The 12,761-nt window shown below is 36.7% G+C and overlaps 1 protein-coding gene across 6 annotated transcripts in view; it reads right to left on the bottom strand.

The window, feature by feature from the left end:
* Positions 1-1,640: 1,640 nt before the first annotated feature.
* DNM1L (dynamin 1 like) overlaps positions 1,641-12,761 on the bottom strand; it is a 37,773-nt gene continuing 26,652 nt past the window's right edge. For 4 of the 6 annotated variants that reach the window (XM_017804759.1, XM_017804760.1, XM_017804756.1 and 1 more), the window contains 7 exons: positions 12,270-12,362; positions 10,426-10,482; positions 9,162-9,239; positions 6,736-6,903; positions 5,979-6,088; positions 4,998-5,157; positions 1,641-3,926 (listed from right to left, as the gene is read on the bottom strand). In XM_017804759.1, the coding sequence (XP_017660248.1) occupies positions 3,870-3,926; positions 4,998-5,157; positions 5,979-6,088; positions 6,736-6,903; positions 9,162-9,239; positions 10,426-10,482; positions 12,270-12,362 (723 nt within the window). In that variant the 3' untranslated portion in view covers positions 1,641-3,869. The remainder of the gene's footprint in view (positions 3,927-4,997; positions 5,158-5,978; positions 6,089-6,735; positions 6,904-9,161; positions 9,240-10,425; positions 10,483-12,269; positions 12,363-12,761) is intronic. The other 2 variants (XM_017804758.1, XM_017804761.1) reach the window with 2 other exon arrangements.

Below are 12,761 nucleotides of genomic sequence, written 5' to 3' on the forward strand. Positions count from 1 at the left end.
AACTACACCAATAGACAGCCATGTTTGCCTCCAGAGGAAAACAACAGAGCAGATTTGATAGTTTCTTTATGGTTGCAGGAAATAAAATCCCAAGAATAGAGAAATTAATAACGATTCGTGTCTGATCTCTTTCCTGCCTTTTTTCCCTGATTACCAAATGGTGCAGATGCACACATATACCCACTTTTAATAAGTTAGTAAAAGGATTTTAATCATTTTTACAAATACAAAATAAAAAAGGGGAAGTCACTTCTTTGCAGACAAGGTTTTTAGTAACATCCATAAATTCTTAAGAAATTTAGTCTGTGCTTCCTTTTGACCAATTCCTCACAAACCAAACCCTTCCCTGCCTCTTTTCAAAGAAACAGCTGGATACAACCACTACTTCATATGACTATACAAGGTTATCACACTTGAACACTTGGACCAAGGATCAAAGATGACCAGAAAAATCAAGTATCCTTCCTTAGCCTGATCTTATTTATTCTGTACCCCAAAACAGATATGCTCAGGTAATCAGAAACAGAACTTGTTCAAATGTGAACATTTGAACAATGTGAACATTAGGTAGTACAGAATGTTAAAGCATTTAACATGGCTAGAAACGTGTGATTCTAAAGTGCAAAAAGTAATTTTTTTGGACAGGTAAACTCGAAGCTATCAGAGCATGAAAGCGCCTTCAGTGCCACTAAGCACAAAACTATATTCAATGGTTTTACACTTTGAAGAATCAATCATCTGGCTCTCACCTCAAAGCACAGAGTTTGGCTTGCAATAAAAAGCTCACACAGTGGAGATCTTCAGTAACTCCTGAAAACACCAGCTACCCATCACCCTCAGAGCTGAAGGATAAAACCATAGGAAAAAAAATTACTCAAGATAATTCCATTCAAATTACCAACAGGGCAGGGGCACAACAGACTGGCAAGTTGTTTGCCCTGCTGTAGTCTATAAAGCATTGAGTAAAGGCAGGTTTTACACAAGGTCTGCTCTGTTTACTTCAGAATGAGGTTTGAAGCACAAAGACACCCTCGCCTTGCCCGTCTATTCCACTACGTGAAATCTGAACCTGACTACTAAACACTGACAAACTGTTAACATTGGTACACTGTGTTTTAGTTACAGGAGAACCACACAGCTCAGGTACTAATGTCAGACATTTACTAATCTGACCTTGGCGACAGTGGTTCTCCCCTCCATGATTCTTTCCCCACCGGAGAGCAAATTATTTTAAGTTAGCTAAAATTTGTGCATTAATGACAAAATTATTTCAACCTTAAATTAAATAAGGTGGGCTAGGAGGCAGCTGCAAACCATCATTTTGATCTGGGAGTTTTTTGTTGCTGACCTCATTAGGTTTTTTTCTGTAGTTTACTCATTATTTCTTTTAGTGCTGGCAGCAACAGTGACATTTTAAGTATTTTAGTTCAACTCCAGAAAACAGCTTATTTCAAACCTAGCAACAGCCACAAGCAGCCTGTCTACACTATTAGTTATGCAACTATACAAGAACTCAGAATGTAGACTTGAACAAGAGCAAGTGCAAACCTAAGTATGGCTGTACAAATACAGGCAGTTACACTATTAACTAAGTCCTGTCACTTGAACTACAGCTCAGTTCAAAACTATTTCTGGGATAATTCATTTTGTGTGTTATCTGTTTATTAAATAACAGGATTGTTACAGCATGGACTTTCAAAGACTTGCATTAAGGATTACAAATCAAGTTCATTTCTTGGCACTCAAAACATTACCCAATTGAAACTTTTTGTGAAATTTAAAACAAAAGAAGTTGTAACATTTCAGAAACCAAATTTACACTGTGGAAATTTTACATGACATTACAGAGCCAGGTTATCACTTGCAAGAATTTCTTAAATAAATCAAATTCATTTGCTTTAGGCAGCATTTCAAAACTTACAAGTCAGATTACTTCTTCACAAGAGACTGTTGACTGAACTTTGGGAGTTAAAGCTTAGGTAGCAGTTCACTTATGGACGGCACTACCTTGTTGAAAACATACTTCTTATGTGTTGAAAGTAAAAGGTAATAGAGGTGTCAGGTGAATTCCAAACAGAAATGAAATGCTTTTGACAAAACTATTAAAACTTTCCACTGATCACCAAAGCTGATTACAAAAGTGGTTTGCACTTCAGTCACATTTCTTAAATCTGAGAACTACCATCCCTGCACACAATGCAAGAAGTTAAAATTACTTGCTTTGTATTCATTACATGTAATACATACACCGTGACTTTTTAGGCTGTTTAAAAATACATTATATATTTCTGTGTTCTGCGTGAATTATCTCAGATTATACATAAAGTATCCAAAAGTTGCACCTGCCAGACTTGTGCTTATATTGATGTAAAACTGAAGATTACCATGAGAAAAATGCATTTTTAAACAGCTTCTTGTAAACTGAATTTTTAAATTTTCAATCTTTAGCAGCTTACAAAAGGAATTCCATTTCTAACTGATTAAAGGCAGAAGGAAGTGCATTTGGTAATAAAAAAACCTCATTATACTGGCCCAGTACCACAAAGCCATGGAGGTTAAGGGCAGTGTCCTATTTTTCATGCAAGTTGTGTTAAAGATAAAATATCAGCAACACTAGAGTAAACATTTTCACTTTATACAAAAAGAGTGAATCTGCTTGAAAAGTACATGCAAGTGCGCTGGCTGGAGTTTAAATAAATTTTTATTCATAAAAATTAAAATGTTTACTTTATAAAGGCTAGTGTGATCAATAGTTATCTGTATGAACTATAATCAGAAGAAAAATAAATCAACTTAATTTTCAACCTAAAATTTCATTATTTTACGATTGTCGACCAAAAAAAAAAAAAAAAAAAAAAGCGCTACTTACAGCACAATAAAATTTCCTCAAAAGCAACTCTAATCTCTGGTATAAATATTCCAATTCCACAGACTTTCTTTCATACTGTCATACATTCCAAAATTCAAAGAAGTTGTGGGGATCCCCTTCTCCCTGGCCAACTTAAATCTGTTTTTGAAAGAAACACTTATTATCCCATTACAGTTTTGAAATCCGTTTTTATTTTTCAGTTCTGCCAGAACAAATTTACTATGGGATGGTCCAGGGGCTTGGTCCCAGGGGGGAGGAAGGGGGAGATGTCCTTGTACCTGATTATAATCCCCAGCATTCATACACAAGCTCCAGTGCACATGAAAACCTTTGCACCCACTTTTTAGCAGGCTGCTATTGTTCACAAGCTCCAGGCTAATTCTTCCTACATGATACTCCATTAAATCAAGTTCAACGTTTTGTCTGCAGTTTAAACATTTGGGGGAGAAAAATAATGTGGACACACATACATAGTAATACAGTCGACATGTCTACTGTGCTATAAAATTGATACCTCCATCTGTCACAGTGCATGCAATATATTCATGAAAGGAAATACTCGGTGCTTTCTTCTCTTCACAGTATTTAAACTTCTATTGTAAAAGCAGCTTAAAACTATGCCACAAGACTACACCGGCCGTCTTAACCACAGGCAACCTGTTTAGCAAGTCAGGCACTGGAACTTGAACGTTTTTTCCCCAAGTTCAAATGAGACTGTCACTGAGACAGAAGACTTGGTCTGCTTTAATTTGCACCAGAAAGCTGGTAAGGAAACATTTAGAGCCATTTATTATGTGGATTAAATACGACTTCTTTTGCAAAATACAGCATATTTTCCTGTTTGCAAATCAAACCAACTGTCTTTACATGAGCAGATTTACACAGTTGCAGTACACAGATAAGAGTTCATAAATAAAAATTCTACTCCGTATACCATGCCTAGCAATTTTCAAGCCAATGTAACCTCCAATGCATATAAATAGTGTGGCTGATACAGTCTTCACCAAAGATGTGTCTCACGAATCTCTGCAATGATCTGGCTGGCTCGCTGCAGGGCCTGCACACACAAACACACAGAAGCCAGAGCTAGTTAGTTTTTCTGTAGAGGTTTCTCAGGGAGGTGACAGCAGCAGTCTAGGAAGTGTAAAGTTAAAAACTTATTTTAAGCTAATCAGTTTCATTATGAAATGAGTGGCAACCCATTAAATTTTCAAGAAGGGCAGGCTTTTTCAACACACACAATTTTAATGTTTTAAAACCTCTTCAAAATAAAAGAGAATTTGCACCTACTTTTTATGACTTTTACCATTCTGTAGCATTCATTGCAGTGTAGTCTGCTAAACTGCAGATTTAAAAACTCATAATACCAACTAATACTGACATTATTGATAGTATTACTCAAATTTGGAGAAATCTGAGCTATGAGTTTGTACAAGTGGTATGTCAGGGTATCCAGTCTCAAATAGGCACTGTCTGACCACACTGCATATGAAAAGAAGCACCTCTTGGTACTTCTTCAGTGAGCTGAACTGGCAGAGGGACCTTTTTTATGCACCTGAATGCAAAGCAGCAGATTTCTGATGCAGGTGATGTGGAAACACTGACACACTACATAACTGAACAATGAAGAAATGAAGAGTTCACTGTCATGGACATGTCATCAGGACTGTCATACAGAGGTACACAGAGTCACCATAGGTGAGTGCAAACATTCCCACTGTTACATTATGAGGCACTGTCTAGAGACACCAGCCATTGGCCGTTAGGCTCTGCATGACACACAGAATGGCACTTAAAACACTGTAAGCTTAATCCCCCAAAAGAGCACTACTTAAAACTACAAAATTAAATAAAAGCACATTATTAAAACCAAATGTATAATGGAAGATAACGCCAGATTAGATCTTCTGCTTTATGCCTAAAATATAGTTTAAGTTACTTCTCCCCAGGTACTCAATCTACATAATACTTTCTGGTCACATATTATTTTTAATCCCTCTAGCAGAGAGAAGTAATACATTGGCATATTCTTAAAAAAGCAGCAAAGAAAAAGGGAAGGCAAAAGTCTTCCAAAAATCTCACATTTATATGGTGAACTACTGCCATGAACTCCTGATCTTTTTCCTACCTTTAGCATGTCAGCTGCCTCTTTTCTGCGCTGTGCCATGTCCTCTGATTCCGTCAGAAGGTCATCCAACAACAAGGATTTATACAGCTGGCCTACCAGCTCACTCTGAAGAGTGTCCTTCACGTGGTTCACTAGAAAATGCATCACTGCCTTTGGCACACTGCAAGAACATAAAGATTATGTCTTTATTCAAAACCAGGTCTGCTCCAGATTGAAGAAGGCAGTAACATAGTACTAACACTGCAGAAACATTAAGGTAAACATAGCACTTCCCTGTCATCAAATACTAAAAATTATATTGAGGATACTAGTTTATTGGGTAGACTAAAACTTCCATGGCCTCTCTAATCTGCTATAAACTTTGGTTTCCAGATTCCTGTATTCCCCCAAAATTTCCCACATACATAAAAATCTAAATATATACAAAGCTAGGTCTTTCCACAAAGATACAAGCAAAGCAAAGTTTTATATCATTCTTTGTTAAAAGAAAGTATGACAATTTTTAAGCAAAATTTTTCTGCTGACAGCAGAAACAACTCTTTATGCTATTTCCATTCTTATAGCCAACTACTGGAAAGGTCAGCCACAGTAGTTCCTATCTGACCTTCCCTTTTGAATGACAGGATGGCAAAGCTAAGTTCTGTCAGGACTAGACAGCACCTAGAGTTCATTGCAATAATTTGCTGCAAATAATCCATCTGAATTGAAGCATCCTCCAGAAGAGCAGGCATCGCCTAAATAATTAAACCTTTTACTTAATATTATACAAACTGAAACCATTAGAGAAAGCAAGTGCTTCTTCAAACTTCTCAGTTCTATGAAGGCTCAAGTTTTACTGCTGCTCTCCCTTCTAAAAAATAAATATATTTTCTCTCTTGTTACTAACATAAAAACATGATAAAAATAACAAGATTAGTATGTATGACTCTTGAGATACCACAATATTTGTACGGTTTCAATATTTCTAGAAAGTTGTCTTACCTGTCCTGAATGTTCTTCCTGACAATAAGGAAGTAGGATTTAATAAGTCGTTCAATCACTTCACAATCTCGTTGCTCACGGGCAGAAAGTTTGCGTGCAACAGGTACAGGCTATGGAAAAAAATAAAACCCTCAGTTTACCAATTCTGCTCATTTGCATGTGTAAGTAAAACTCAAACTGTGGAAACTAAAATAAACTACTGCTCTTTTAGTCTGATAGTTTGATAGACGTAACTTGTCTTGCAACAAACCTCTAATTCTTCAGAAATAAAACTGGAGACATATTAAAATCCAGATCTGCGAGACAAAGTTAAGAGGGCACCACTACTACATTTTTTTTAAAGCTCACTAAAGGAACTAAGCTCCAAACATAGGTATCTCCATCTAATTTAAGTTTTATCTTTAATTCATTCTTTTCCTCTAATATAAAAATTGAACTTCAGCAAAGAAGGAGCAGGAATTTGAGATGAGATTTGTTTCTCTACAAGAACGATCTAGATGAGTTCATTTGCACAGGAATTTGTGAAAGGAAGCCAGTTATCCCAATCATAGGCTGAAACTGGGATGGGCAGGGGGGAGATGAAGGACTGAGCAGGGAGGAAAGCAGAAGAGACTGGCTAGAGATCCCTGTTGCTGTAATGGGAATTATTTTACAAAGATATCACATATTAGTAGCAAAGTTACAAGGTTTGGAATTCAGATGTTTTCTTTGCTGAGCCTGAGCTACAAAGAACAGGTACTTGTCTTTCATGACTCACCACATCTAACAGGTTTACAGCATGTCCTTTTTGAGGACTAGCAGGTAGGGCTGCAGCTGGCTTGGATTTTTCCTCTGCTGATACCTCTTCTGCTTTTGAGGGTTTCAGCATTCCTCTCCAGTTGCCTGTCCCAGGCTCCTGAGATGTATCTGCTGCTCCAGGAGCAGCCTGCACAAACAGCACATTGAGAAAAGCATTGGAGAATTAGAACTTGGGCACTGTAAAGCAGTGTCTGATCAAATCACTACAGATAAGACTCAGTAAAAATGAGATTTTCATATGTATATTCCCGCCATTCTGTTCTTCACATTCCCCACCTTTGTTCTCCCTTTGCTGCTTACAGCTGACACAAGGTCCCAGTAAAATGAAAGCTTTTAAAACTCATATTCTTTCAAATAATGGTATGAAAATGTCTCACATAGAGAAGCTCCCCAGCATTTTAAGGGTCTATAAATAACTTATGAAATATGGAGTGGTCTTCCTAAATAATTTGGCTTTTACCACTTTGACCTTGGAGTAAATACATCCTTGGAGCAATAAAACCTATACTCTATCAGGATCATCCTGAAACTGTGTTTTGAAGATCACCACAGCTCTTGCAATACTTAAACTTAAATTCTTTGGTATTTTATTTAAATACAAACTGAAGTTTCTTACAATAAGAGCTAGAAAACATGCACATTTTTATTTCCAAGTACCACAGCTATGAACACATTTGTGCTGCCAGACCTCAATTTACAGAAGGCTTTTTTTGTACCAAATCAAAACTAAACAAAAATCTCCATCCTCTGGAAGTGAAGATCAGAGTTTGTGGGAAGTTCCAGAGAAAGAATGACTCGCTGATCTCCTGAGAAAAGGACATATCACCCAGCTCTTAAATATTGAGAATCACTGGGAAAAAGAAATATTAGTGGATGGTATCCACCATATGTTAATTAGTATTAAAAAACCCAACAGTTTATTTTGATATGGAACAGGAGCAATTTTTATTTCATACCTTTCCATAAGCCTAATATCTGTTCTATTTACTACTGTGCTTTAAAATCTATTGCTGTTTGAAAAACATTCAAGGCTCTGCGCTACTATTTATGTCTTCCTTCAGATATAGGAGGAAAAAAGCTAAATTTATCTATTGTGTTTACAATTAAACACCACAGGCTGATCTTAAATCTAAAAAAAAAAAAAAAAGTGAGAAACAAAGCATAGAATATCAAAAAAACTGAATAGCAACAGTAGCACACTAGGAGGAAGCCCAGCTAAACTGTCCACATCAGAAATTTTATTTAAATTGCACAACTGTTCAGAGGCACTGTAGAATACACTATAAGAATTCAAATCAAATTCTGTTAATAAGAGAGAACTACTGACAAGGAAAGCTCCATTGCATTATTTCTGATTGCAAGACAGCTGCTCAAAATGACAAAAATCCCTACGCCACTCTCATTCCGTATTACTGTGGAGCCTGGTCTATCTCCAAAGCAGTTTCAGAAACAAAGCTACACAAGAAAAAGCATGAAACCAGCTAATACAGGACAGGTTTTATGGGAAATGTAAACCAAATCTGGCAGCTTCCTGCAACTTTCTAAGTCACAACAGTATCTTCACAGTAGCTCTTGATTTCTTTCTAATGTTTACAGCATATCAGAACCTCTAAAACACTGATGAAATAATAGTTAAAACTCTACTATTGACTAGATTTTGACTTTAACCACTTTTTTGAAGACAGAAATGGCAGCTTTGCATTAAAAGCTGAATGTGCATATGCAGTGAAGCAGAAAGCCTGAGTCCTCTTGGTACTCCCAATACACAAACTTGTGACTTCCCATCTTTTCTGACTGCAAGCGAAAGCCATTAGCAAAAAAGCCTTCACAGTAATAATGAGCTGTTATTTTAACACAAAAGACATCACACCTGAAGTGTAAAAAAACACTGCAGAACACATTTCACAAATATAAGTAAACCAGGGATTCAACAATTATGAGAAACAACACAAAGGAGGTTCAGTTTGAACAAAGCCTGTAAGGATTCCCTGCAGGAAGCAGGAAACTCACATTTTAGCTTATCTTCTGTCCTCCTTCTTTAACTGTCAACACATTAAAAACATGCAGTTTAACAACCATGCTGAACACTTTTGATTACAATACTGTTGCACCAAACAATCTATTGACAGTTTGAGGCAAATTATGCTGCATTCTTGCACCACAATATATTGCAACCAAGAGTTCAAACAGAAAGCAGTGCCTTTGCCACCTAATGGCACATCTTTACCTGCCACTGCACATGCTGAAATCAGCAGTGCCAAGTAGTCCACAGTGGGGAGGGTAACTGTGTCAGTGACAAAGCGCTAAATCCAAACTGCTTTCCTTTCTGCGGGGCACCACAACAGAAACGGGCATGCAGTGCTTAGAGGAGAAATCAAGACAGACCTTGCCATCAGCCTCAGCAGAAGCAGCAGTAACAGTCTCCTGGGAAGCAGGTGGCAATGCACCTGGAGCCTTAGTAGACTAAGGAAGGTAAAAAATGCAGGGAGGGGGGGAAAAAAAAAATTCAACTGAAGACCACCAAATCTACCTAGCAAATTTCATACACTTTTACCTACTAGCGTCTTTCAAAATCCAGAAAAGAAATATTTTGAATTTGCAAGAATAACTGTTCTATAAGCAGAAAAAAAGCAAAAAAAGGGCATCTTCAAGACAGTTAAGAGAGTTTTGAATTATCTGACTTTCAATTTCATTTCAGCTCCTACACTGATGATATAAAGATGAAGTCAATAAAAAGAAGGATCAAAGAGCACTGAATGCAATCTATAGATAGCTATCCTAAATTCCCAGTTCATCCATCAGTTGTCTTATACTGAATAAAGGCAGTAGTATTAGACCCATTCTGGAACTTGGTCTCACTTTTAAAGCTAACAACCTTAATGAACCAATTTCTATCAGCTGTAGAAACTCCTGTTACAACCTTGTGAGAAGTTTAAACTATTCTCTGTATCTTTGAATTCTAAATACTTCACATAATGTTAAATAACTGCCTAAAATTCCAGCTTATTGTCAGACCACTCTTCTACAACAAGGCAACATTTTCCATGACACTTGGTTGGTTCTTCCACCCATGTATGTACCTGTCATTGCACTAATCCAAAACCTGGTAAAATTAAGCAAGCTCCAGAGTTAGAATACAGAATACTGAAAATGTCACCTCCACCATCTTCTCCCAAAGAAAGCAAGGCTGCAATAACTTGCAGTTTTAAGGGTGACTTAAAAAAAAAAAATCAAAAAGCAACCACAAAGTCATTATGCTGGCACACTGGATACTTTAAATCATTTGTTAATCTTTAGAGATCAGTGTGTCTCAGCTATAAATTTAAGCATGCAAGTTCTGACTCCATCTTTAACATCTGCAGGCATTTTACCCCTTACCTCAGATGACCTTCAAGTAGTAAGTGCAACATTAAATTTATAGACAAGTCTTCAGAAATGTCAGATTTAAAACCTCCCAAAAAATCGCATCTTTATAAGAAAATGACATTTTGCTTTTATCTTATGAAATTGAAGGAAAAAAAGTCAATACTTGGAAGCTCCCAAGACTGTTACTAGGGTAGCATATCAAAGTTTCCACTACTTAGATTGGATCAAGGAGAATGCATTAAACTATAAATGAATAAATAAAAAAAATCCAACATTTACTTACCTTGTCTCGTGGCACAGCAGAAGGCAATTCCCGAGCTAACCTGTTTCGCCTTTGTTCCTTTAAAAACAATCCAGCAAGACCTCAATTATGTATTACTCTGTATCAACACATAGGCAAGATTCATATTTTACAGACTTAACATTTTAGAGACAAAAACTAGTAATTTCATCTCGACCAGTGTCATGCAATAATACTATGGTCCTATGAAACCTTGGTTATTTGGATAAAACTACTTTAATTACCTGGTCAAAATGAAATTCTCATTATAAAAAGTTTTGCAAAAATTTTTGCAACAGGCTTCATAATCAAAACCTGAGCCTTTAAAAAACAACATCAAAGCTACACAATTTGGCTCAGCATAAATACCCCTACAGCTCTCACTAAACATTAAATATTCAAAGTAATCGAAAGGATTTGATTCCGTGGCCAGCACATGATTAGCCCAAAGGAAGAAGGAGGGAAAATTTGCTTCATAGCAAAACAGGATTTGAAGCAATCAGGACAAAAAGATCTCATTTTTCTTGAAATTAAGAACTGATTGTCCAGTTTTACATGGACATGGTTTTACATAGTTCTTCAAAAATTCCAATGTCCTGTTCAGAAAAATGCTAGGAAAGAACTAGTTTAAGTACACACAATAATACAATAATTTTCCTGTTCAACTTCACAAAGTCTTGACATTTGTACTCAAAGCAGTTTCCGTACACATTGTTTCAGAACTAGATTAAAGAGCAGTCTATCAAGGCAAATTCAATTGCATACCCAGTTAAAACAAGATTTATGCAGAGAAGAAAGTAAAAGATTAAAAATAAAGAGTTTAAATTTCAACAAACATTTAAAAACAGAACACTACAAGAGCATGTAGTGACAGAACAAGAGAGAAAGGCTTCAAACTGAAAGAGAGTAAGTTAAAATTGTATATTAGGAAGAAATTCTTTACTGTGAGGGTGGTGAGGCCCTGGCACAGGTTGCCCAGAGAAGCTGTGGATGCCCCATCCCTGGAAGTGTTCAAGGCCAGGTTGGATGGGGCTCTGAACAACCTGGTCTAGTGGAAGGTGCCCATGGCAGGGGGGTTGGAACTAAATGATCTTCAAGGTCCCTTCCAACCCAAACCATTCTATGATTCTGTGATATAAAAACAACGTGTTGGATAAACACAGAGTATTAGTGAGCTCTTAGCCAGATGGATGAAATACTGCAACAAAACCAGATTGGAAGAATCCATCCAGCAGAACGGTTCTAGAAGTGCTTGTATAGGATGATGACAGCAACAAGTATTATTAATCAAAGCTGGGCTTGAAAAATAGAAAAACTACTGATGAGAGGCTGATGGAGAAAATGTCTTACGGAGACTGAAGTTTGGTAACACAGAGATTCAAGAAAAATGCTAAGAACAAGCAGAAATTAGAATCTGAACAGACAAAACAATACTTGTATTATCCTTTCAGGAATGAAAGGAACGTTATTGATACATTGTGTCAGAGACAAAATGCAGTTACTTCAACATTAGGTGGTAGTTCACAACCACAGTTTTAAATTTCCTCTTACAAAAATTTCATTTAATAGCCAGTACTCAATGAGGTGCCTGTCTTATTTTCCAGACTGAAAAACAGGCAGAATTCTTTCAATTAAACATCAACCACCGTTCCTCAATGTAATAAGCAACAGAAATCTAACAAATCCACAGATCACAAGAGTATACACCGTATTTGTAATATATCACATTTTTATACCCCAAAATGTAGAAATGTGCTTCAATGAAAGAACTTGAAGCATTTGTTATCATTTGTTATTTTATCAATTTTGCTTTCATTTAAAGGAGTCAAAAAAATGTATTTTCTTACCTCTATGTTGTTATTCATTAAACCACAGGCATCAGCAAAGTCTGGATGCTTGGTATTGATATAAGCTAACTCAATGGCCACGAGATTATGAACCTGCAATGCAATGACATTCACAGTTCAAAAATTCTGTTGGCAAATCTGATGCTAGTGAGGAGCAATGATCTACAGTGCTGGGAAGTGTGGTCTAACTTTCCATTGCAAAAGCCATTCTCACTGCCCAAGGACACTTAAGTTCTGATCCAGAAGGCAAGAAGAGAATTCATTTATTCATCACAATTCATTCAGTCCGTCAGCCACTTGGGATGTTACATCAGTTTAACCTGTTACCTTCATCAAGCTAACCCCTCTCCAGCAATAAAAAAAACCAAAACCCAACAATCTAATGAGTGTAAACTATATAAAAAACACAGATAACGTGTGAACCAGTGGGAGACGGCTCACTATGGGGAATAGTGAGCATACAAAACAAATTTTGCTTTTCACATCACAGTC

This window comes from Lepidothrix coronata, unplaced genomic scaffold (assembly GCF_001604755.1).
Source record: "Lepidothrix coronata isolate B3197 unplaced genomic scaffold, Lepidothrix_coronata-1.0 Scaffold10, whole genome shotgun sequence".
NCBI classification, from domain to species: domain Eukaryota; kingdom Metazoa; phylum Chordata; class Aves; order Passeriformes; family Pipridae; genus Lepidothrix; species Lepidothrix coronata.